The 26,140-nt window shown below is 39.4% G+C and overlaps 3 protein-coding genes across 5 annotated transcripts; 1 reads left to right on the top strand and 2 right to left on the bottom strand.

The window, feature by feature from the left end:
* Window positions 1-146: 146 nt before the first annotated feature.
* LOC108077027 (putative E3 ubiquitin-protein ligase UBR7) lies at window positions 147-3,315 on the top strand. Its single transcript, XM_017170152.3, has 2 exons — window positions 147-1,151; window positions 2,419-3,315. The coding sequence occupies exons 1-2, from the start codon at window positions 296-298 to the stop codon at window positions 2,793-2,795; spliced, it is 1,233 nt and encodes a 410-aa protein (XP_017025641.1). The 5' UTR covers window positions 147-295; the 3' UTR covers window positions 2,796-3,315.
* On the bottom strand, window positions 1,194-2,229 carry Rsph9 (Radial spoke head protein 9). Its single transcript, XM_017170153.3, has 2 exons — window positions 1,785-2,229; window positions 1,194-1,729 (listed from the first exon to the last, which is right to left on the bottom strand). Exons 1-2 carry the CDS (start codon window positions 2,130-2,132, stop codon window positions 1,232-1,234), a joined length of 846 nt encoding a protein of 281 aa, XP_017025642.1. The 5' UTR covers window positions 2,133-2,229; the 3' UTR covers window positions 1,194-1,231.
* Window positions 3,067-25,704, bottom strand: Dif (Dorsal-related immunity factor). Of its 3 annotated transcripts, XM_017170151.3 has the most exons (7): window positions 18,868-19,435; window positions 9,593-9,643; window positions 8,201-8,770; window positions 7,740-8,122; window positions 7,606-7,681; window positions 5,210-5,317; window positions 3,067-4,071 (listed from the first exon to the last, which is right to left on the bottom strand). In XM_017170151.3, exons 2-7 carry the CDS (start codon window positions 9,621-9,623, stop codon window positions 3,308-3,310), a joined length of 1,932 nt encoding a protein of 643 aa, XP_017025640.1. In that variant the 5' UTR covers window positions 9,624-9,643; window positions 18,868-19,435; the 3' UTR covers window positions 3,067-3,307. The 3 variants fall into 3 exon arrangements, with proteins under 3 accessions (XP_017025640.1, XP_017025639.1, XP_017025638.1); XM_017170150.3 differs by lacking the exons at window positions 3,067-4,071; window positions 18,868-19,435 and adding an exon at window positions 25,335-25,704 and having other exon boundaries at window positions 5,184-7,681; XM_017170149.3 differs by lacking the exon at window positions 3,067-4,071 and having other exon boundaries at window positions 5,184-7,681.
* Window positions 25,705-26,140: the final 436 nt, after the last annotated feature.

Here is a 26,140-nt window from a genome sequence, read left to right as displayed (position 1 = left end):
AAGAATACATTGTCTATATAATAGACTTTAAAATTAAATTATATTTTTCCCTGTAGATTTAGCTTTAACAAATCTAGCTAATTTAAAAACGCAGTTTGGTATTTTCGTATTGCATAGTATTTTTGAGAGTCCTGTGGTATATTGCCTCCGCCTGGGAGACGGTCACACTATTTCCAATTATTTGCAATTTTCGTCCGCGTCCAAATCGCGCCAAACATTGTGCATTCCTTGGCTTCCCCGGAATTGAGACCTTTGCCCAACAGCTGGACTCCATTTTGATCCGACCACCGGTGAGATGAGCGAGTTAAATGCAAGTGTAGCCGCCCCAGAGGGCGAGGATGGAAATCCGCTGGAGCAATCGACCATCACTATGGTGGACGTGCTCGAGCAGGAGAAGGAACTGGAGGACGAGTACGCTGCGGTGCTGGGCGCCTCCGACGAGAAGTCCTGCACCTACGCCAAGGGACCCATCGGCCGGCAGGCCTTGTACTCCTGCCTCACCTGCTGCCCGGAGGCACGCACTGACCTGTCCAAAGCCGCCGGCTGCTGCCTGGCCTGTTCCTACCGCTGCCACGAGAACCACGAACTGGTGGAGCTCTATACAAAGCGGAACTTTCGCTGCGACTGCCCCACGAGCAAGCTGGGCAAGTGCGTCCTGAATCCGCAACTGACAGGCGCCCAGGACGTGAATAAGGGGAATCTGTACAACCAGAATTTCCAGGGCCTCTACTGTCGCTGCAAGCGTCCGTATCCCGATCCCGAACGCACCGTCGAAGAGGTGATGCTTCAGTGCGCCATCTGCGAGGACTGGTACCATCTGCCGCACATGAAGGCACCGGGCTCCAGCGAGAAGTGGCTGGACGCATGCAGCGAAATGATATGCGACGGCTGCATGGATGCTGTACCATTCCTAAAGGACTATACCGGATTGGCCTTGCAGCCAGTGGAGGAGGAGCAGAAGCCCCAGGAGGACTCAAAGCCAAAGCAGGATGAAGGCCAACTAAAGTCCGATCTAGATCGCAGCATCAGCGATATAATGAAGGTTTCGGAGGAGGAAGGCAATGCAGCAGCAGCCGACGAGGGCGAACCTAGCCAGAAGCGTCCCAAGTTGGACAATTGCAGTCGTCCCAAGCCTCTCAAGGAGCACCAGGGTGAGCATTTTATATATTTTTCCCATGTTAAACTCGAGTAAATGCAGGAAATAATCATAATTATTAATCAATTGTCAAAGTTAATACATGAAAAGCAAATCAAAGTTCTTTTTGCCATCTCCCAAGTAGAGGAATCCATGCTTATGGGAGTCAATCTTGTGAAAGAAGGTCATGCCCATCCAAAGGCAGGACTTGATCACCACCAGTCGTTCGTTTTTTTGCAAATTCAAGGCAAAGGCCTGGCCCAGCGGAATGACGCAGTCAATGGTGTCCAGAAAGTCAATAGCATAGTTATAGTCGCTCCTCTTGGCCAAATTCACTTTGAGATCATTGCGGGGCAGACGGAACAGCTGGTAATAAGACTGGTTATCTATCTGCAGGTTGTTTAGGCCTCTAAACATCTGGTTGGGTATCACGCGGCCATCGGTCATCTTGTAGAAGGCTCCACGGGGACAAATGGCGCATTCTTCGGTGATTATAAATACTATGGCCGCCAGGCGTTCCTCCTCCTTGAGCTTGACCACTTCAGGGCAACCGATGCCTGCCACTTGGTTGCCTACGATATTAAAAGTGGGATCCTGCAAGCCATTGTTATTTATTGAAATATTTTATATAGTTTAAAAGCTAACTCACCAACTTAACATAGGTCTGTATGCTGGGATCCCCTATAAATGGCTCCCTGGCCAATATTGTTGCCTGAAATATATTGGGGCTTTGGACAAAGGGCAATAGTTGCCACTGAAACTGATCCAGACTGTAAAAGTACTTGCGATCCTTCAAGCAATCGTTGGTAAAGCCAAAAGCAATATAGTAATCATTTTTGGTGGCCGTAATGCGACCCCACAAATACATGCCCGAGAAGCGATTGTCATTCTGCAAGGCGATCAGTGAGTTCTCAATCAGGATGCGCTGCTCCGGCGAAAGCTTCATGCCGCAGTACATCAGGTAGTCGAGGCCCTCGCTGAAGTACTCCAGATTCATGATGCAGCCTTTATTAGTAATTTAAATGTTTTGTGTGAGAGAGTAACAATTGCGTTTGCTTAAAGCTGGGAATATTTTTGAAAGGAAAATCTGAACTACTTAGGTTGAGCTTTAAATAACATTTATTGCCATAAAATAGCATGCTTAGCCTACATTTCTAGTATCAAACAAAGCACCTAAAAATTGAGCAATTAATCAAATCAACTCCTTTCGAAAGGAGTTTGACCTCAAATGCCAATGACCCTTTTAATCATTTCTTGTGTTCCCCCTTCTTTTCTCTATCAAGGAGCCGCTTTCTGGACTAATGACTGGCGCAAATCGCTTTGCCAGTGCTCTGAATGCCTGCCGCTCTACAAGGAGCTTGGCGTGGAGTTTCTGCTGGACACCGAGGACTCGGCCAAGACGTACGAGGAGCGCGGCATGAAGCGTGCAGAGGAGAATTCCAGCTATGAGCAGGGCATCCGGGCATTGGCCTCCATCGACCGGACACAGCAAATCGATGCGATTACCGAATACAATCGCATGAAGGACAAGCTAAAGGAATATTTGCAGTCATTCGCCGCCAGCAAGAAGGTGGTGACCGAGGAGGACATCAATCGCTTCTTTGCCGGCATGCGCAATGAGAATAATGGCCAGCTGGGCCAACCATATTTTTGTCGCTAAAAAAACTGTCTTGAGTATTATGAACCAGGGATCGAATATTATGAGTTTTCTGACCTTTAAAGATAAGATTTAAGGGATAATTCATAATTCATCATAACTATTGAGCCAAAAGAAATCATATGAAACATAAATTTAGCATTAAAGGTGAAGAAAATCATGAAAATTCAAAATTTTAAAACAGAATCCTTCAGTTTTTGCTTGTCGATTGAATATATACGATCCCTGGTTTCAGCCACACATTCCCCCCATCACAAAGCACATATAAACCATGTAAAATCTTAAGTGATACTTTATTATAATTACGGATTCACTCCTTTCACATAACAAGAAAAGTCGTAACAAGGCATCGGGGCAATGAGATTCGCATGACCCTCTTCTATACGCTATCTAGCCAAAATATCTATGTACAATGTGTGGCAAAGTAGAGTTATTATAAAGCATGTCCTTGCATAACTCTACTTTTGTTAATCTTCTGGTATATTTATGAATAAAATATATGTAAACGCGTACATTTAGTAATTGGCAAAGTTGTTGTTCATTTGGGCGGCTCCACCGATAGCTCCTCCTGTCAGCCCCAAGCTGCTGAGTGTTTCGTCAATGCCTTGGATTAGCTCGTTGGTGTCAATGGGTCCGAGATCCATTAATGTGCTGGACAGGATCAGATCGCTGAACGATTGCTGTTGGCCATCTGTGTGATGTTGCTGCTGCTGCTGTTGCTGTTGCTGCGGGTACTGGATCTGTTGTGGCTGGGATTGTGGCAGATATTGGTGCTGCTCTTGAGGCAGGTACTGCTGCGGCTGCTGGAATACTTGCTTCATGTCCTGAGTCGGTGAGTTGTTGATGGCATTCAATTTGAGGCTGACAAAGCCATTGTTATTATTATTATTGTTATTCATCATCATGTTGCTGTTGTTGCCATTATTGTTGTTATTTATTGGCGTCATGGTGCCACCATTGAATCGCGACGGACTGTTGCCAGGATTTGTGGGAAAGTTTGAGGCATCCGGCAGATACAGATGGTTATTGTTCTGGCCGAGCTGCATGGGTGGAATGCTGTCCACCGTGCTGTTGGAACGCGGCGATGGAAAATTATAGTCCACCGAGGGACAGTGGCTACTCCGGCTGTCCACATCCATGAAGGCCTGCTCCACCTTAATCTCTTGCATAAAGTGTGGACTGCCACCGCCGGGATACATCATGGTCATGCCCGGCGATAGCTGCGTCTGCGGTGCTGTTGTGGTCGCCATTTGTGGCGGTTGAACTGTGGCAAATGGGCCTAAAAAAATAGAAACACAACCTCGTTAGAGCCATATGGTTACAATGACAACGAAAACGTAACGAAAGGTTAATGAACGAAAGGTTACAGACCACAAAAAAATATATATAATTTACATAATTGCGGCGAAACTGAGGTGAAACTAAAGCAATTTGCAAAAACTCAAAAAGGACAACGGAAACCACAACATCAACTTTGCCGCTGTAGGCCAGGCAATATCAACTTACTCTCATTTGATGTCCAACTTTGGTGGCTACGTAAGTAATATGGAGCTTTGGAGGGAAACTAGACAAAATACAGAGGGGAAGGGAGTCCTCGGAGGTCCGAGGGTTTAAATATCCTTGCAGTTAATTTAGGCCAAACTTTGAGTTTTGATTATCAGTTGAAAAGTTTGGGAAATTCATTATAAGCTCAAGGAAAATAAGGAAGAGAAAAAAGTTAACATTTATATTCTGTTTTATATATCGGACAGATAAATTTTATAACTTTTTTTGGATATTTAATTATAAATAATATCCTAGGACTTCTTTGGACATACATTCCTATTTAAGGGTTATATTTTCAAGATTGTTAATAATTTTAATCCTATTTACGCGGAGAATCTAAAATATTTATATTTACATTGCATTTAAAACAGCAAGGATATTTAAACTAATTTTCAAAAATCAAAATAAATATAAAGTTTTCACAAAAACTAAGAACTTTTACAAGTTTTACTTTTCTCTAGTAAATTCCAAAGATTTTTTATTGAAAATTCCTTTATTCATAATTTTTTGTCAATACATCAAGAATGTGTAGAACACTAAAACTTTCAATTCGAAACGGCGCTCAACAAACTGTTCCCTAAATAAGCCATAATAGCTTCATTTCTACGACTTCCAACAATTCCTGGGGTGGGGTTTGGGACAACATTTGTACCCCATTTGGTCCACAAGGTACATATATAAACTCCTGTTCTATATGTTTGCAAATATATATAAATAGTGAATCAATTCTCGCTACCTCTTAATGATAATTGAAAAATGAATACTATGTTATGTGTGGGGCGGATGTGTGTATTTTGATTTCTAGGAACTACTTGTAACCGGAACCCATTCCCAGCACCAGTAATAAATGCGGAATATTCTCAAGGACTTACTGGACGTTTTCGCGTGCTTGGTTGGATAGAAATCGGTGCTCATGAGACTGCGTTTAAGGCTTTCAACCGCTTTGCGGGTCTCCGAACGATTGTGCTGGGTGAGGGTTTCTAAAAAGACATTCGGAGGTGGTTTGTGTGATTAGAAACGAATTTTCCTTGTTTTCTGTTTCGGTGAGATATCTCTCAGGTATTTCTAAGCTAGAAGATAATTTGTGTGTAAGCATTATATTTGGTAATTAATACTGAAAGAGAGAAAAGACGACTAGAAAAGATATTTGTTTTGTATAGTTGTGTGCTTTTTTGTAAAGATTAAACTAGCTAGTGCTTGGAGCTCAGGGTAACTGATTTCATTTTGTGGATAAAAACCTTTAAATGCATCTCAAAATTAAAACGAAACTCTTTAGGAAAAGGTTATTCAATTTTGCTGCTCTAGATAAATGCATTTAATGGTTTACATTTATACTTTCCAACCACAAATCAGTTACCACTTAACCCCGTTCTCTACTGCAATCCATTGGCTTCCGCCAGCCGCCGAGCAATTTCATCTGCGCTAAGGAAATCAGTTGCTTCCGCCCCATCGCCGCCGCCACTTGCTCCTCCGCCATCTCCGCCCAGCTCGCCACCAAACGGTGGCTCCGGACTTTTGCTGGTGTACAGCGCAAAGTGCTCGGCCTCGGAAAGATCCACACTGGGATCCAGAACCACACCATAGGCGCCTTCGCACAAATTCCGGATGCTCTGACGGTCGGCAATGGCCACCAGTTCCATGTTGCCGTCACTGATGGGAATATCCGCCAATTGCAGGGTGCTGAGCGTCTTCCGGTCCAGCGGCCGTCCGTAGCTCAGGGTGCTGGCATTCGAGTAGCTCTCCGGGCGGAGCAAGCTGTTCTCGCTGTCGCCACCCTTCAACGGAATGTGAATCACATCCGCGTCCAGGTGTGCTGGCCTCTTGCCGGACACACTGCTTGAGCTACGACCCACTGGCTTGCCGTTTCGGCCCTCGCTCTTGCCCAGCGGTTGCATGGACTTCGTGGAACTGCGATTGGGATCGCCGAGGGAAAAATGTGCCACACTGGGCTCCCGGCTGCCGGTGGGTGTGGTGGCTTTCGATCTGCCGGATACCTGCTTGCTGGGACTGGCACCCGGTGTCAGGGACTCATCGTCCTCGGCCCTACTCTTGCGTCGGGAAAAGAATCGGGAGAAGAATCCCTGGCGCTTCTTGGGCGACTCGCTTGGCGTGGGCTGCCTTTTGGTGGGACTCTGATCGGGGGTTCGCATTATGATAATGGGCGAGGGTGTGGTTCTGGCGGAGCTAAGGCTGCCGTTTCGGGAGCGGTTTATCGAGATGGAGTCACTGACAATGCTCAGATCTTGGGAATTTCTCTGTGGCTTTGGAGGCAGCGGTGGCAATCTGTGCTCAGGATCTGGCGAAGGTGTACGCGGTGGCAGCGGCAGGGGCGGAGAGTCTGGTGGCGTGGCTGGGGTCTGGGCGGCATTCACTTTAATTCTGGGTGCCGGTGGATTCGTAAGAACCACCAATTCGGCATCATCCAGGGAACCAAATGGATTGGTGGGTGGATACATCGGTATACCACCGCCCTGCCTGCTCTCCTTGGGAGCTGCTATGTCTATGGGATTGTTGAAAGCTATCTGAAGGCTCGTGTAGGTGGCGGTCTCATCGAAGTTCTCGTCCAGATCCACGGAGGCCTGGGCACTGGCCGTCACCATTTCTGGCTCCTTGTCGGCCTCCGGCAGCTCCTTCACTGCGGGATTTTCGAGAGTATCCCTGCGGGAGCCATTGGCCAGATGGGCCTCTTCCTCCAATTGATTCGTTATGGTCGTATTGGCCGTCAGGCTGCTGACATTGGTGAAGGCTGTCTGAGCGGTGCTATTCGAAAGGGATTGGGTGTCTCCGTTCTCCACGGTCAAGCTATCCGTTCGCTCAAACTCGCTGCTCTTCATCCACTCGGTGATCTTGTCCACATTGGTCAGCGGACGCGATTGCAGCTGGGGATGCTGCAGTATCTCCTCCATGGGCGTGGATGTCTGGGTGCAGTCGTCCGCCAGTTGGGGCAGTAACTGCGGCACCTCCAGCTCGATCTCCATGTCAGGCTCGTTATCGTTATCCGTATACTCGGTGACGGTCCCGCCGTCCATTTCGTGGGACTCGCCCCGCTGCTGCATCTGCAGCTTCTTTACCATTATCTCGAACTCGTTGAGCGTTCCAGAACTCTGCTGGTCGTCCGACGACACCGTGTTGTTCTCCTCCTCCAAGTCCAGCGGCGGACACGAGTACTTTGTGGCGGATTCGCTGTCAAGGGAGAGGATCTGCTGGAACACGTCCAGCTCCTGGCGGCGCTTCAGCTTGCGCTGCAGCCGGGCAAAGGTTACCGTACCTGGATTCGGATAGTACTCGAACTTCAGCGGGGCACTCGTCGCTCCATCCGAGGGTCGCACCAGTTTTAGCTCCACCTGCAAGGGAAGAGGGTCTTGATTATCCCCGTACAGAAGTACCGAGCTATTCACTCACATGTACGCTCTGTGTGATCTCGGGATTTCTGTAGCGCGGCGTCTTGAAGGCAATGGCCATTTGCTTGAAGACATCCGTCGGCAGGAACTCGGCATTGGCGTGCCACGTTTCCCGACCGTCCGCGTCCGTCTCGTAGAACCTTACCTCGATGTCATCCTTGCCTATCCTCTCGCACAGCATGATAATCTCGTTGCCCCCGGTGACCGGTGCCGAGCAGCTACATAGCCGAGTGATGGTTAGCTCGTTACTCTTGCCGTAGATGGGCGAGGAGACAATGGGATCCAGGGCCACCCGTGTATGTCCCACTGTGATGAAGGCCTGGTAGCACAATCGCAGCTCGTACCTGTTGATCTTGTCGATCTGATCTTTGTGATCGAATTTGGCTAGAAGGATAAGGGAAAGGATTATTATGAGGGAATCTTATATATAGCAGGGATTCATTAGAAGGAGAAGATACTCACCCCCAAAGGGATCCACGTTCTTGCGCTCCCTCTCCAGTAGCGAGTCGCGCATTTCCAGCTTCTTGGCACACTGAATGCCCACTTTCTGGAGCACCAGACGCCGCTCCTCGGGCGGCAGGCGCTTGGAGTAGACGCCCGACTTGCAGGCATCCGCCTCCTCCTTGCTGACCAGCCAGTGAGGGTGCTGGCGGTAGGGCTCGTCGCTGGTCACGCAGGACACCACAATGACAACGGGACCATCATAGTTGCACACCTCGATGGTGGGAAAGGTCTTGCCGTTCTCGGAATTCGAGTTCATGCCGGGTATGGAGCCCGCGGTGCGGCCCTCGCATTTATAGCGAAATCGGATTATGTTGTTCGTTGGCTCCTCCACGATGCGCAGGTGGGGTCCACTCTTGGCACTTGGCTTTGGCGGCGGCGCCTGGTTCTGGTTCTGATTCAGCAAGTGAAGCGGCAGGTGCGACGGCATCACCGGCAACGAAGTCGACTGCGATAGTATGTGATGTCCTCCGCCTCCACCTCCTCCTGTGGCGCCTCCGTTCACCCCCATGCTGGCATTGATAATCTCCTCTAGGGTTGGCATGGGGCAAAAAGAAAGGTGAGTATTACGCAAAAATCAATAAGTCAGAGTGTCAGAAACAATTTAGCTTAGGTTACGGCAAAAAGGGGAAGCCCAAAATGGAAGATAGGAAAGAAAACGTTCAATATCCACCGATGGAGTTGAACTTCCAAAGAAATTGATGAATTGAAATTGAAATTGATATTCATATTCATATTTTATGAAAATATTAAGAAAAAGAATTGAATTCAATTTTCACAGAAGGCAGATTATTAAACAATATTAAGGTATATTCATATTCAATACAATTTACTAATTTTAGCCTGCGAAACGGAAATCAAAGACTGCGTGTGCGTGGATAATTTGGTATCCATCAGATACGCGCTAACTACTGTGCGTACATACATATATGAAAGGCATTGGCTTTGCGATTGTTTTAGCCAAAAGGGTGAGTGCTAGAAGGCTTCCTCCATCTATTCCATTTGGACTTTGCTATTGCCAGATGTCGACTAGTACGATGACGTCAAAAGTTGGGCATCAATTTGCCAGACTTATTATGCCACTTTGCTACGATATATATTCCTCTTTTTTTCTGCCACTGACTTCGGATGGCAGCAGCAATAACAATGTTCAATTAGCCACTAAAAATTCCCCACAAATCTGATGCCTTTGCGTGGCCTAATTAAGCGCATTGTCGATTGACTTATGGCCACAGATTATTTATTAACCCGAGCAGGGATCTTGTGTTCATGGAGCAGTGGGTATGCTCTGGGGTTATGTTTATATTAATTAGGGCTAGTATGTGCCATAAATTTATGACTGTTTATACGTACCTAAATCGCCCAAATACTCCTCCTCAGCCATTGGATTTCACTGTTGATTGCCTGCAAATTAAAGCAATGATAGATTGTCATTAACATTCTGCTAGCATGTATGGCAAATGTATTTAATGATAGATTAGCCATTTTTCGGTTCTTATATTGTTTTTAGCCCGTGCCCAGACAGTTTAAATTGATTGTGTTTTTCTTCAGTTTGACGTCTTCCATCATCGATTGTTTTGAATTGTTCACATAAAGGAATATAAATTGTTTCAAGTACTTTGGAAATTGATTACAATCATTGAGAATTTTGTAATATTTTACATTTTAAAGATCATTTTTAAGTGGCTCTGTCATATAAATAAATAGAGCAATTCTAATATAATTAATAATAATAAAGAAATTTACTCTAATTCCATTATCTGAACAATCAAATACGTATAATTCTAATCAGTTAAATTGGGAAAAAATCCAGTTCCATAATCTTAGTTCCGCTCGGCTCCACTTAGACTACTAAGTACTTTTTATTAGCCTTAAGTTTATGGTGCTTGGTAAACTCCCAAACATTTCGCAATAGTATAAAGTACATTGGGATATTTGAACCGAAATCATGAACTGATTTATAAAGTAGGAATACCCATATTCATCGGTCAAGGTGTTTCATTATCTTTGTGATTTTTTATTTCCCAAAAATGGTTCTACTGATAACGAAATCTGTCCTAGTTTGGCGATAATCAAAAAAAGGTGTTTCTGGGGAATCTCTGACTATGTCGTTGAATGCCGCCTTGGTGACAGGCTTATCACCAAACTATACACTTTGACTTCCAGGAAAATTAAAAAAAAATCTATTTAAGGGCATTTATAAGTATTTACATGCATAATTCTGTTAATACTTTTAACAGTTTAGTTATATTTACATTTAATAAAAATATTAAAAGTCTTTGTTGATGAATTTTCTAAGATTATTTTTCAAGTTCCTATTTGCTTACTAAAGACTATAATATATTTTCTATAATTGAAAAATAGAAGTAGTCAAATAAATAAAATCCGTAGAAGTAAATAAATCTTGGCCACAAATTCCTAATCCTCAGCAAATTGTTTCTTTAACATCCTCAGCATTTTAAATCTGTTTATTTTTGTTTTTTAATGGCATTAAAAATTGATAAACTGCCATAAATATTTGTTCAAAGCCTCGTAAGCATATTTTCTTTATTTCCCTGAAAACATATGGCTTGAACTCTTAACGAGTTCCTTTGGGCCCAAAGTCTTGTTTCTTTATCGTGTTATGTAAGCGCTCAAATACCGGCTACTGCCGCATCGATCAAGGTTATCATTGTTATTCGCTTGTATATGGGATAATAACATTGTCGGTATAATGTGTATTTAATAGTCGTAGCCCATAAAAAGGCCAAACAAGTCACTCTCCACCCTACTTGCTCCAAATTTTCCTCCATTTTCCTTGACTTTTGTCTCTTTTCCGCAACTGCAGCCAGCAATATGCCAAGATTATTTTGCATTTTCTGCACATAACTCAACTTTTCAACAAAAGAAGGAGAGCACACACACACACACACACACACGGAGACGCACTGAGAGATAAAATCCAGCAAGAAGTCAACGCCTCAGACAGCCTATTTGTCTAAATGCCAAATGTTGGCGTCGAGCTCTCAAAAAACACACAAGTAAATACACAGAGAAATAAGTGGGATAGATAGATTTTGAAATAATAACTGAACGTAATTTATTAAAGTGTTATCTTTGGAGATATTTAAATCTTTTTAAAAATGTCGAGTAATTTATTTTCATAATTTATTATAATAATAATTATTATACTAATTATTATACTAATAGATAAATAATTAGCTACCATAATTATTTGAAAAATTATTAACAAATTTACTTATCTTAGAACTTACTGGCAATTTTAAAGACTTTGTTACACTAATTTTATCCCAAACTGAATTTAAAAATCTTAAAAACCGTACAACCTTTTTTTAATAATCATATGTAACTCGCTGGAATATATTTCTCAGTGTATCTGCCACCAACACTTACACGTACGCTTGCAGAAAGACATTCGCACACACGTGGGGGCTTGAGAAATTTGCATATGTTAATTTTGTTTACATTTATAGCCTTGCAAAAACAATTTGTCCGCCACTGGATTTGCCTTTTGTTGTAGTTGTTGCCATTGTTTTTTTCTTTTTTTTTCTGTTTTTGTATTGTTTTTTTTTTTTTGCAATTCACACCACACCCGCTTACAGGCGCACGGCGAAGACACATATCCTACGGTTTTGTTTACGAACCACATGACGCTTTATGGCACCATACTCTCCTCCCTTAAAAGAACCCCCTTTCACGTGTGTCGAACATCTGAGCTGTGTAATAAGCGAATGTGGGTCGTGGAAGCAGCAACAGTAGAAGCACTCGAATAAAAACTATTTTAAAATGCAATTACTTATAAAAAATGATTAAGTTATCATAAGAAAATAGATTAACTTGTTACGGTCTCTTCAAATTCGTAATAATTCTAAATATAGAAATGCTGTATCTTTCAATGATCTGGAAACTATTAAAGCTTAGCTTTGTTATTGGGTTTCTGAACGGCAGAGCGCAACATGTCGTATACGTAATGTGCATATCGTAAATGCAAGTAAAATATTAATAATTAATTTGGGTTTGGCTCACTTATTATTTTTATATTTTTTAATATTAATACATACGCCTGATAACTTTAAATAAATAAATATATTAAAAAATATATTTATTTTATTAAATTAATAAATTTAATAAGAACTTTTTTTTTAATGAAATATTCAATTTTTTCCGAGTGCACCAGGGACCATTGACGACAGACGACAGGGGGGTGCAATGACATCAGGAAACTTTTAAGTAGATTTCGCTAGCTGCTGCTTAACTGCCTCTGACAGCAGCTTCGCTTTCCCTTAACCCGCTAATCTCTCTTACACACAGAATTACACACACCAACCCGGTGTGTACACCCACTCGCACACGACCGGCATTAAGGATATCCTGGCGATGTGAAAGAGGGGGGTCATTTTCTGCGGCATCGTTTAAATTTTTATGCAAAGGGGTCACAAAAAGTGGAGCCACACCTCACACACCATATCGGTTGTCCTGCTCATGGGCATAAATAATAAAGTAACTCAAGTGTAATATACACACAGTATAAAGGAAAACTTCTACCACACTGTGTCTGCCAGAGACAGGCACTGGAAGTGCCTTAGAAGTTAAGTCATATATGTAACCAAGTTAAGGAAAAATAAGCATTTAAATGCTTATAACTTAATCAGTTTATATTTGATTATACAAGTGACAGGCATTTATGTAAGTAAACTCCTCTTGAAATCCTTAAATTACATTCCACAATTGAGAGGTTTCCGTGGGCCAGAGGTTCCTTAAATAGCATACGAGACTAATGAGCCAACTAATTGGTTGAAATCCTTTTGGAATTTGAGCCGCCTGTGTAAGTATTTTAGGATGTGAACAAATTATACAATTATAGAACTTTAAGTGTGTTAATTAGCCTTTTTGAGGGAATTGAGCTGAAGAAATAACTCTATTTGAAGCCAACTAGAACCTTTAACATTGATATTATAAATTTAAGAATAGAAGAAACAAAGGAGAAATTATAAATAGAATTTAAGACAAAGGTCCAACCTTTTTCTATTTTTAAACTCAATTTATATTTTTATACCAACAGAAATAAAAGCTTGCAGCTTGAATTTTTAATGTTCACAATGTTATTTACTCAAAGAGAATTCTTAAACTAGACTTGTCTCTTATATTCCTTTTTTTAATTTAAAAGTTTCCATTAAAATATCAATATTCCATTCGCATTTCTCCTGCCTTTCCGTTTAATTTTTTAGATTTTCTTAAGCGCCTGGGCGGAACGCAAAGAGCTTTCTTTTTTTTTTTTTCTAAAACGCGTAATTGCGTGGTTCATCTCCCTCTGCCACTCCTTGTGGACTAGGAGGTCCTGCTCCCACCATCTAGCCCCGAGTAACTTCCCCGCTGAAGGAGCTCCTTAAGTTGAATAATACTTTAAGACAGGCCGGGCTACCAACTCTCGAAAAAGAAAAAACACCACGCTCCAATTTAATTCGCATTTAGTCCTCCGTTTTTTGGGGATGGAGGATGAAGGGATGGAAAAATTCTGGCGACATAAATCAGAGCTACAAATTGATGCATAAATAAAGCAAACAAAAAGGATGTCGCCCACAGAATAAAAAGTGAGTTAGGTAAGAGAGAGAAAAAAAGTTAATTAAATATTGTCAAAAATAGATGGCATTGCGAATGAAGAGATATCCGGACTGGGGATGGACGTCGAGCCAGAAAATTGTGGGTTTCGAATTACGCCGGTCCTTTTTTTTTTTTTTGCATCAAGGGAGAGTCTTGCCGAACGTGTGTGTGCCTTACATACATATTTCAGTAGCTAGAACCTTGTCACGTGCTCAATCGATTGGAAAATCGCGTTCTGAACCGAAAATAAACACACTGCTAAATAGAAGAGAGTAATGGATTGGAGTGGGCATGTGAAGGTGGAGTATGAGTGCACTTAAAAAAAATAATAATAATTAGTTAAAAGGATCATGTGACAGCAACTAAAGAAAACTACATGGAGTTCGGTATAAAAAGGCTCAAATTTACGAACAAAATTATGATAAAAGAAATCATCTTCCTTAGAATTTTTAATTGCCAAATTAAATCTTAAAATTGTAGGAATTTTAAAAAGAACAAGTCATAACTATTAATGTGCTGGATTATCCTCTATTTTTAGGATAAAATCTCAATTGAATTCTGAATTACTTTCATACTTTCTAGTTTTCTTGGGTTGATATCAAAGTAAGACTTATTTTCAAAAGTCTAAGCGGTAGAACACTTAGTTTTACTTACAACTTAATTTAAACCCAATTTAATTGCTTTTTTTTTTGCAGTGCAGAATATGAAAGCCGGAATGGCTAGAAGCCCAAAATGCTCTCACTCTGTGATGGCCTAATCACACTCAGTCACACACACTCCCAGGGTCGGTGCTACATCAAACACAGACAACTGCCTGCCGTCCCCCACCGATCCTTGCCTCCTCCTTTTTCCATTGGCACCTCAAGTGCTTAAGCCCTCATATGTATGTATGTATGTGTATAAGCGAGTGCGTGACAGGTCCTCTGAGTGTCCTAGCTTGGGTGCCGAGTGCCCTGCATTATATCCTGTTGGCGTATGTGTATGCGTCTACAAAAATTAAATTCAAATAAAAAGTTTTTCCGTACCAATTTCGCCTGTCACCGAAAAGTAAAAAAAAGAGCCAGAAATCGTCTTAGGCGAGGAATTATTCTTGTCGGCAGCGGGGAAAATCAATAAGCGCTGAAAATTATGATTTTCCTCTAGTTCTTTGACAGTGTCCTTCGACAGGCCATGCCCCGCTGTCATTTGCAGGAAATCCATTTGGCTTTCTACTATGCTATATATATATGCACTGCATACATATATAAATAACTAATGTTTGTTTACTCCTCCGATCCGAAGTTGGCTGAGGTCACAATCGATTGAATTTGTTGCTAACACAAACAAAAACGTTCTGCTGGCCGAGGCTATTTTTATTGCACTTATACCCATCTGTTAAGTTAAATTTTAAAATGTGTGATTTAATATATGAACACCATTTGATGATGTTGATTCGTGGAAGGTTATTGGGTATTTTTGAAATAATTTTTCAAGACACTTTTAAGCAGTTAAAATACATTTCACATGCTAATTTGACTCTTCTTTTAACATTTTTTAATAAAAAAAATATTTATCAGCTAAGAACCTAATTAGAAACATTTAATAAGCTACTAAAAGTTTCTTATTTATTAATTTCCTTTTTACTTTTCCCTCATTTTCATTGTTTCGTTCGTAATTCAATCATCCGTTATTTGCGCTTTTCCCCTACTGGAAGTAAAAGGTTATATTTTCTGTGCTGATTGCCTGAACATTTTCATACAGAAGATGGTTATTTAATTTGTTCAGACAGCAGCTCAAATGGATTTCCATTCGCTGCGGGGCACGTGCCCTCAGTGAACAATACTCTTAGCTCTTGCCGGCTAAGCTGCTTTTGATAAGGTTTTCCACACGCCTATCAATGGGTAATCCCACACAAAGACTTCCCCAGCTAATTAGGAGGGAAACAAGAGCAAGTTAGAGAGATTAGGCAAGGAGGAGTAGACTTTCTGTCACAAAGATAACCCCTCCATGTGTTGGGTTGTTTGTTTTTTTCTATACTTTGTGACTCAAATTATTACATTCGACATATGTACATTTAGCCAATGAATTAGTTGCTATAAATAATATATAATAAACTGCTAAAAATCTTAACGTTCATTGAAGAGAATTTACACTTTTATATTTTTTTACTCTGGATGGATTTCCCCTTTTTCTGCTCGCATGTACATATTATATTCCTTAACATTTTACCCGACATGCCACCTGAAAAGGTGTTTAGGGCCCAACTAATTAAAAAGCAATTAATTCGCCAACATTTTCCGGTTACATTTGGCTCGGCTCAGCGTCGCGCATCACATCATTACAACGCCAGAGGGCAAAAAGGCGGCCAAAGTTAAATTATACAGCCAATCGATTTTCATGGCCTTTCAAGCAAATCAAAGGAGGCATTTTTGCAGTCAAGTAAATAATGCCCGAGTAACCGAGTAAAGCATTCCCAGAATGCCGAACCAGACCAGACCGCACCACACCACACCAGAATAGCCCAAAAAAAAAGCATGGCAGACGGGGGCCCGGAAAAGCAGCCAGAGAAGCGAAGCGTTTGAGCAATTTCCATTCTAATGGCCAAGACAAAACGCTAACACACACACACACATCTAATGGAAAAGCGAAACAGCGGCCGACACGCGATGCCCGAAAATTGAAGAAACCACAGCATTTAATTATTTTGCTATAAAACTTTTCACGATTCAATCAATTCAAAGTCTGTCCAACATGGCGAATGCGTAATGGGATTCTGCTTTTGCATTGTTCTCCAAAAAGTGTGCGGAGTGTGAATTGTTTTGGGGAAAAAGTTTCAATGCTTTTGGGGTGGATTTCTCGGGGGGAAGTGCGAGGGTGTTAATGTGAATGACAGATCAATGTAAAGTCTAGATGGCTTTTGTTCATGCGGAAAAATCAAATTATGGGAAATATGAGGAAAATTGAAATGAAAATAGAAATGCAAGAAATATTTTCCTCGGGTTATCAGGGACTTTTTGGGTTCAGCAGATAAGGCATGAAATTGCCGCTGAACCGAAATAAAGACTCGTAAATATCAAGACCACTGGGAATTTTCACTAGCTGATAAGACTAACAGCTTAATCAGTTGATTTAAAAAAAATTATAAAAAAAAAAACTAATATAAGAGTAATAATTACTACTATACTGGGATGTGATCATAACAATATTATGGTGCGTTTAATAAGATGAAAAATATATTAAAGGAGTTTTAAATATAAACTACGCAATTTAGTTGAATTAAAATATTTATAAACAATTTAAAATTACATAGAAAATTCTTCTTTATTTCATGTTCCGTCTATACAAAGATCATTCATGGAGAAATCGATGGCAAAACAAACAAAATTGTTTCTTAAAGAAACTTTTACTGCCACCCTCGACCTTCCCTCTGGCGTTGGCAATTAATTTACAATAAGTTTTGATTTGGAAACAAGTCTGTTTAATGCAAATGGCAAAGTTATAGCCATGTACACGGCTCAGACTCTATATTGAATGTAAGCAAGTATAGACACACATGGACCAAAAGGTGTGAAAATTGTGGATTTTGTTTGTGTTTTGCCTTTGGGCTTTCAACAATTGCCGAAAACAATTCCGCTGCCTTTTTGGCCCAATGAATGCGAGTTAGATAGCTTCTGGCTTCTGGACGTACAGATAAATCGATATTTAAGTAAGTTTTGACCATGACTGTTCCGTTTCATTCTATTTTTATGGGTTCCGCCCGAACGTTCATCCGTGTCTGCGTGTGGAAAAGTCTTTAAAAGACTTTACGGCATTTCGTGTCTTTCGATTGCAGTTCCATTTCCCAGTCCGCAGGTTGTGTGTTCCTTTGATTACAAATGAAATAAACGAAATCTTCCAGATGCCGTGGCAAATTTTTATAAACTTTTTTTTTCACTTGTAAAAATATTTACATTTTGTTAATACAAATATTTGCATTTCAATTGTTTTTTCTTCGCATATTGGAATCTTGATCATTGTGGTTTATCTTCCCAATTGAAAATTCTTCCTGATCTCGATGTGTGATTGGAAATTATAAAAGCTAACCACAAATTCCCATTGACTTATCAGTGGAAAAATAATGAAAATTATATGTAGCTTATATATTTTTTGTATATATATAAAAAAGGGTGTTTTCATCAAATACTTGTTTAATATATAAAGTAAAAGGGGAAATAAAGGCAATTAGCAAGACTTTTCTGTGATAAGCAAGATTTAATGCTTGCTGTTTATATGTATATATTATTAAATTCTAGAGGAAATGAATACTCTGGGGAGCAGTTCCGGCATAAGTTATGTACGAAGGAGTACGAATTCTGGACCAGTATGTAAATGCTTTTTGTAATCTTGATAAATCATACAGGAAAGCAACACTTCACCCATAAATACCAACTAAGCATTATTTTTTTTAAATCGCCGTCAGCCACTTGCATTGCATGGTATTAGATTTTATTTGCATATATTATACGACTGTTGGGTTGGAAAACTGCGGTTACACTTACAGAAAAGGATCAAGAAGGGTTAAATATAAATAATTGTACATATAAGTGGGTAGCGTCTCTGTTCCAAACTAAACTTAATAAAAATATAACTATTTAAGAATCATAACAAAGGCATTTATTTTTAAAAACTCCATCATATAAGTTCCCTGATAAGAAATAATATCAATAGGAATAATTGCTTACACCAAGATATACTCGAAAACCCTTACGAAACCCATCGCCTTCTGTGTTTAATATTTAAATATTTATAAATGAAATTAGCATTGCACGTGGCACTCTGATAATTTATTGCCCCTATCAGGGATTTATACATATATGTATCTGGGATTATAATTTGCGAATTGTTGTTGATTTCTTGCAGTGTCACTGCGATCGAACTTAATACGGGAAGCTGTCTGAGCCCACGTCTATATGGACGACTGAAGAGGGGTGAGGTAATAGACATGGGGACTTTACAAACTGCGACTTAGATTTGCTGAATCTGTTTTTAGTTAATTTGTTATTGCTAACCTTTTAGGGGAGTTTATGCTGCTGCAAAACAATTTTATTAGTTTTAATTTACGATGTTTTTCAATTTATTTGGCACCGTTCGAATGCACTTTGCGGCGACACAATAACCGAATTATCTCTTTGTTTGGTTGACACGTGTAATTGATTAAATTTTGAACTTTATTATTCACTTGCTTTTATTTTGTTTGTCTGCGCGATAAGCCCAAAGCTTAGTCACAAACAGCGCGCCAAATTGTGTAGAAATTAAAAACAAAAACAAGAGTTGCCAAAGCAAACGCCGTAGCTGTTTGGCTAGTTATTTTTATTGTTTAATTTTTTTTCTGTTTCTGTTTTTATTTCTATTTATTTTTTGATTGGCACTGCAGCCGCAGCAGTTGGGAGCGGACATTGATTTATACACACATCTGTAGTTCACTTTGTAGTTGTCGTGTCGCGTATAATTAACCAACACACACACAGGCGCCTATATAGTCGCGTGCGACTTGCACAATATGCGAAATGCTAGGCGATTAAATCTACTAAATCGTCTTAATAATGGTAAGCGAAACTCGCGTCCGTCGGCGGCCAAGTTCAGATTGACTCTGAGCGCTCGGCTTCGCTCTCGACTGCAGGAGAGCTTCGGTTTCGGTTTCGACTTTGACTGAACTTCACTCTCCGCTCTTGGCTGTCCGCTCTCTGCTCTCCGAGATCGCGGGCTTTCGGCTGCACTCGTACGTATACTTGATACGTATACGTGATAAACTGTACTGCCGCTGATATGAGTATCGCTACGCCTGCGGCCATTCCTTACTGACTGCTGCCACTCTTGTTTTCATCTCCAGCCATCCATTGATTGCCTGCTTCATTTTTGTTTCCCCCCCATGTCTTACACACGGGAAAATTGCTGGTAAATAAAATATGACGTGGCCACGATCAGCAAATTCATGCGTGATATTCATAGTGGTTAAATGTTAACAGATTTGTTGCTATATAAAAATTATTTTAGCCTAGACTAGAAACTAGACTAAACTAATTATTAATTAATTAATTATTATAATAATTAAGTAATGTGCTAAAATAGTACTTATTAATAAACATCAATTTTTTCTTAGAAAATTCTCCAAAAAACAAAGTTAGTCATATTTAATAATAATTTGAAGATCAAACATTTTTTATATGTGTACGCGTGTTTCATTTGTTTATTGATTTTCGTTGTGCGTATTCTTCGATTTGTTTTCTTTTTACTTTTTCTATTCAAGTGCGTTCCTATGACGTAACAAAGCGCAGAAAATGTTATAGATTTTTAAGAGGGTTTGGCAAAGTGTTGAGATTTTTATAATACGCTGCAGGTGTTCCCATCTTCGATTTTTTTTTTTGCTATAAATAAACATTGATTCCCAAAAGTTGAATTTTTTGCAGGTAAAGAAAAGTTATTGTTATAAATGAATCGGAAATGCCGTAAAAATGGAATCCCTCAAATGTTATTTCAGATGAACTTCGTTCACATGAAAAGGTGCTAGTATCTATTTCTTGAAAATAATGCTTGGAAAATTCTAAAATTTGGAACTTAAAACATTAAGTCAAGTCATCAATGAAAATTATTTATCAGCACTGATCTCACAAAAATAATTTAGTATAATGATTCATTCAATTTTCCAGACTTTGGACGCTTAATGAGTTTAATCTAAATTTTAATATACATTACATTCTTGCACATCTGTGCTGCCAGATGCATAACAAAAGAAATATTTGTTAGATATTGACAGCTGAATATCTATATTGATTTTCCCAGGAATTGACAGACCTGAAACTAGCGCTGACCCTCGGCAAATGTAAATTATAAAATCCATATAACGTTGCTAATTCACGCAAGCGAAATTCCCCCCAAAAATAAACCAAAAAAGACTCGACGTCTTTCGTTTAAGGTCAGACTGAGTTATTAACTCAATTTTTGGCTTCTGTTCCATCGACAGATTTTTGGTCATTTGAATAAACACACAAGTGCAGGCGGCCAAACACGTAGGGGCAAATATTTGTAGTTAACATTGCATATCGAACGAAAATATTTCAATATTGTTGCGCCTGTATGCATATTTGTACAATTTATTTCTGTTGGCCGAAAAGATTTTCGAAATAAAAACAAACTAGCCACACCGCGTGGGCCCCAGAATGCATTCTGTGGGATAATATTGGCCAGTATAGTTTAGCATATACATTTATGGGAGTATATGTCTATATGGAATTAAAACAATGGCAATAAAGTCCAGAAAAAGGAAATGATAGAGGAACAGAAACTAATTCCGATTTTTGATTTTTTCAATCAATATTTGTGGGTTGAATTGAATTGTTACCTATCCCACAATTTATATTTTTCGTCTATGCATTTCACTGATTTAGTTCTTTTACTTTATATGTAATAATAAAGATATTAAGTTAAATCTCCTATTACATTTATTGTAATTAATTAATTTTTTGAATGAATCTTTCTTATAAATTAAAGCAATATTTATGGCACCCCTGATAATTAAATTTACTGTAATACATTACAACTTCATTTTATTTTTAAGATTATAATTTTTTGTATCCCTAAAGAAAGCGATTTCCTGTTGATCGAAGGAACACTGTACTATAAATAGAAAATGAGTAAGCTGCATACCCAATTTCTACTCCAAATTTTTGTTCCTTTTCAATCCACAACCCATGACGTAGCAATCGCAGCTGTCGCTACGTCACAAAATCACGAACTCATTATTGGAGCTTGTTTCTCCGCTCGACACAGCGTTGATAAACAAAAGAAGAAGGAGAGGGGGAGCCAGCCAAAGAGAGACGGCTGTGAAGGAGTCGAAAACACAACGACCAATTCACCGGCACCACCCCCCCATTCGTAAACCCCCTGCAGTTCTGGCACATGTGCCATTCAAGGTCACACGCGTAAGCGGGACACTCACGCAGTGCGACTGAGAGGGAGAGAGAGGGGATGAGTCGCCACTGGATGCAGACAAACAAAGCCAAGCCCCAAAGAAAGAGGGACACAGAGAGAGAGAGAGAGAGAGAGAGTGCGAGAGGCGAAGAGTCAAAGCCTGGCCTGGGGCACAGGGGGGGTGGCTTAACAGTGGAGCGCATAGTTGAGCAACCACTTGTTGTTGCTGCCTTTTATTGCTCCTCTTCATTTCAGCGCCACTTTGAGGCCAGTTTTGAGGCACTGAACAAATTAAGGTGCCGGGAATAAATAAAATATCGATTAATACCATTATCATTACCATTTAGTTTTTAGAAAAGAGTGTAGAAATTCCCAAGCATAATGTTGTCCTCTGAATAAAATAATCTGTATGTGATCTTCCATAAACAAAATTATTCTATGTTTCTAGGAACATTTTATCTTTACTAAGCAACATGGAGATTTTTTGCTCTAGTATATTTTTTAATTAACCACCCTTATGTTCATTTTAATTCTTTAACATTACACATATATTTTTGTTAAGTGTATATATCTCTTGCAATAATAGAGTCGATCCGAAAGGTCGCCGACGCCCTCGAAAGAGGCAGCGCGAAACAAAGAGCGCGGTGAAGCATTAACATTCAAGACATTCAGCCGGAGGAATCATGATGATAAGGGAAGGGAAGCGGATGCCGGGGCTGCGTATCAATAACACGATGAGCAAAAATTACCAACCAGCTCCGAAATGTTTGCCCAGCAGCAAAAACATGATAAAGGTCGTTCTGAAAAAATGCGCTTTACTGCGTCGAACTTAAGATGCCCTTTAGTGCCCCTTTGGGAGCCATTATTTAAATGCTTAGCTAGTTGTATACTCGGATTCTAATAATATTATTTTCCTAAGAAGTTGATAAAATGAAATTTGAAGAAACCAAAATTTTAGATTAATTTCCGTTTACACTGTTTTTTGATAAAAAAGTAATTAATAAGGTTGTGTGTATATATTTAATTTTCGTTGGGAAAACAGAGGAAAATATATTATTTCTGGGAATCACTATCTTTATCACTTGTTGGATATTTCATAAATATGTATTTATTTATTTTTATTGATGTTTTATATTGCTTTCAAAGAACTTTAAAAAGCAAGTGTATTATATTTTGAAAACTCTTGTATCTTATGAAAAATGAAAAAATATTTTCACAAAATTTATATTTTTCAGACAACAGTTGTAAAAAATCGAAAACTAATATTCTTTGTTATCTGTGTATTTTTTTTCAAACACATTCATTTAGTTAGCCAAAGAAATTACGTTTTAAAGATGTTTAAAGCCTTTTGAAATACGATTTCATTTATAATGATAAAATTAATCGAGCGTAAAGAAAACAAGCTGGGGGAATGGCCAAACTTTTGGCGTGACATACTAAAATAAAACGAGAAGGTGAAACAAAAACCTGTCCGTCTGCCTTGTCTTGGTTTTTCGCTTTACGTTTTTTAGGTTTGAGTTTACGGCACTTGATTGGCTTTGGATTCCCCGAATCATGTATGAATCACCCGTCGAACGCACTCACACACATCCGCAATTTCAGCGGCTCTCCAAACACACAATATTGTGTTCAATTGGGGCTCATATAAGATACCAACACTATATCATGGGGTGTTTGCCCATGCGGAAATCTGCTGAGAGCAGAAAAGCCGAGAGACCCGAGAGGAGAGCTCGCCGATCATGAAGTCTGGTCTCGGGAGAGTGGGAAAATTTCGGTTTCTGCCATTCCAGTTTCCAGTCACTTTGCATCGCAACATTACATAATTGGTAACTGCAGTCGTGGAGTTAAAGAGAAAAAAATTTGGAGTTCCGCATGCAACAAAGAGGTGTTGTTATGGATGATGTGGTCTTTGGTGCATTTCTTACACAGAAAACAACTCTTTCAATATATAAAAAATCTCTTTAAATACATTTGTTTTTAACAAACTGTTGTCAAGTATTTTATATTTTACTATCTATTAAAACATTTAAATTTATGACATTTTAACATCTAAGCTCATTCTAAAATTATTACAAAAATATATTGAAAATTTTCTTAGTGTTTTTAACGGTTTTTTTAAGTAAAAGAATATAAAATTCTACTTTTTTTCGCTTGTTTACGTTTCGTTTTAGTGACCATATCAAGGTTGTCTGATGCCCAAGACTTGGAGGCACTGACTCCATCATTTCGCAAGTTCAGGTAACTCAGACACAAATGGAGATAGACACAGCTTTTGACTTGCATTTGCCATATAGAAAATCATTAACAGCAACAACGGCAGACCGCAGATAAAAAATAACAATAACAATATCAACGCGAGCAGCACAAACAAATGTCAATTAATTAATGTCACAGCACTTTTCGACGCCAAGTGAATGCAATTCAGGGGCGGGGATTAAGACTCATTCTTATTGGCTGGTATTCTCTAGAACTGGAACTGGATCCGAATCCTCAATTGCAAGTAATATTGCACAGTTTTATTATCATTTGCTCTCTGTGCAGGAATGTGGAATAATTGATCAAAGGTCAGCTCGGTAGGTAGATGATGTTTGCTGAGCTAATTGCAATACGATATCAGGAAAATATATTTGAACAGTTTCTTCGTCAAAGAAAACTCTATTAAATGAGGAACAATTTTGAGGAATATATTAAAAATTGTATTGATACAAGACCCAAAAGAATAACATACAAAAATTCTTGAACTTACACAAAAAATATTTCCCTTATAAAACAGTTTAAGTGCTCTTTTAAAGGACTGATGATTTATGTATGTATAAATTAATCATAACTCATTTAATTTAAAGCATTGACCCTATCTTACCCTGTGATTTGGCTTACAAAGCAGCATAATTATATACACAATTGAATTACATTTGATTGATTTATATTTAATTAATTTATATTTTAATTAATGCTGCATAATGCTTTCCATGAACTTTATTAGTACACATTTAAGTGTCATAGTTGCAAATTGTTAACTTGGTCACTTTTTACCCTGCTTAATTAATGCATTTACTTTCCAGGAATAATGACGGATTTAAACACAATTCTATATAATAAGCCACACGAATTCTCGGAAAGCAAGGCGCACGCCGATGGCAGTCACTTTGAATTCAGTTAACACGTCAGTGTCATTTGATGGGGCTTTGATATAGTACGTAGCAGCATTCCAGTCTTAGCCACAAAACAGGTCATCCGGGGGCGTCGTCGTCGTCCCTCTCTATGTGACGTTAATTTGGTTAGCGAATGGGTTAGATCAAGGGATGATTTAATGTGCATTAGTAACTTTTTCCCCAAGACGTAAGCATCTGCGAATCGAGATCGCCGTCAGAGCTGGTGATTAAGACACCTGTTTAATATTTAATTGATCCGCTGGGAGAAACCCAATTTCATTGATGTTCTTTCGCTGGCTTATTAGGCTCGAAGAGAGTTCGTTGAATACGCAACAGATATATTTACAAACACAAATTGGAATTTTGTAATTTCGCCTGAGGTCTGCCGTTATTTATGGCCGGAGTCCAGAACTCACCTAAATCAGAATTTCCAGCCAATAATTCAAAAGTGTTTTATTTTGAATTTTCTTTTTTTCGATTTTTACTGTTCGTTTTTGAATTTTCGTAATCGCACTGGAACACAACACACACACAAACTTTTAACGAGTCGATTTTATACGTAAATTAATTAATTAGCCGTTTTGTGGGCATATTTCGAATTGATTTAAACACTTTTAACACTCGCTTTTATATGTTAATTAATTAATCAATCGCGTGGCGATCAATTTCGAATTAATTTCAATTTTGCCGTTACGTTTTTCGAACTTTAAATTTTAAAATTTTCGCTACTAAATGAGTCGGTGTGTTGCCGCGGAGGCGAAGAACCGTTTGCCAGCAGCGACGAAACGTTAATGAAGCCGCCAGCGCCTTTTGGCCACCACACAGAGTGGTCGTTCACCCTCCCACTACCACCCCACACACCCCAACAATTAAAAACAACAAAAACAGAAGGAAAAGTTGTCCTAGGGCCGGCCATTCGAAAGCAGCGACGCCGACTGAGCTAGGGGAGAGCTTTCGCTGCTTGCGCACACGCACAAGCACACTCAGAAAAAATTAGAATTAGAAACCAATAATTTAATTATTTAATAAATTATATTAAAATAGATTAAGGATATTTTTAAATTCAGAAGAGAATGAAATAAAACTTAATAAAATTAAATATTTATTCCAATGTTTTCTTTTAAATGTAAAAATAAATAAATTATTTTAAAGAAAAACACTAAAAAAGTGAATAAATTTTCAAAAAATATGGTTATATTAAATCAATGGGTATTTCTTAATA

Source organism: Drosophila kikkawai, chromosome 2L (assembly GCF_030179895.1).
Source record: "Drosophila kikkawai strain 14028-0561.14 chromosome 2L, DkikHiC1v2, whole genome shotgun sequence".
Classification (NCBI taxonomy): Eukaryota; Metazoa; Arthropoda; class Insecta; order Diptera; family Drosophilidae; genus Drosophila; species Drosophila kikkawai.
Note: the sequence above shows the minus strand (reverse complement) of the source record. Positions and strands in the feature narration are given on the sequence as shown.

Bases quoted from the DNA above. Each gene is read 5' to 3' on its own strand.
- Rsph9 (XM_017170153.3), bottom strand. From the start codon at position 2,132: ATGAATCTGGAGTACTTCAGCGAGGGCCTCGACTACCTGATGTACTGC. The intron at 1,730-1,784 runs GTGAGTTAGCTT...AATGGCTTGCAG, and splicing joins TACAGACCTATGTTAAGTTG to GATCCCACTTTTAATATCGT.
- LOC108077027 (XM_017170152.3), top strand. From the start codon at position 296: ATGAGCGAGTTAAATGCAAGTGTAGCCGCCCCAGAGGGCGAGGATGGA. The intron at 1,152-2,418 runs GTGAGCATTTTA...TTCTCTATCAAG, and splicing joins GCCTCTCAAGGAGCACCAGG to GAGCCGCTTTCTGGACTAAT.
- Dif (XM_017170150.3), bottom strand. From the start codon at position 9,623: ATGGCTGAGGAGGAGTATTTGGGCGATTTAG. The intron at 8,123-8,200 runs GTGAGTATCTTC...TTATCCTTCTAG, and splicing joins GAACGTGGATCCCTTTGGGG to CCAAATTCGATCACAAAGAT. The intron at 7,682-7,739 runs GTGAGTGAATAG...CTTCCCTTGCAG, and splicing joins AGATCACACAGAGCGTACAT to GTGGAGCTAAAACTGGTGCG.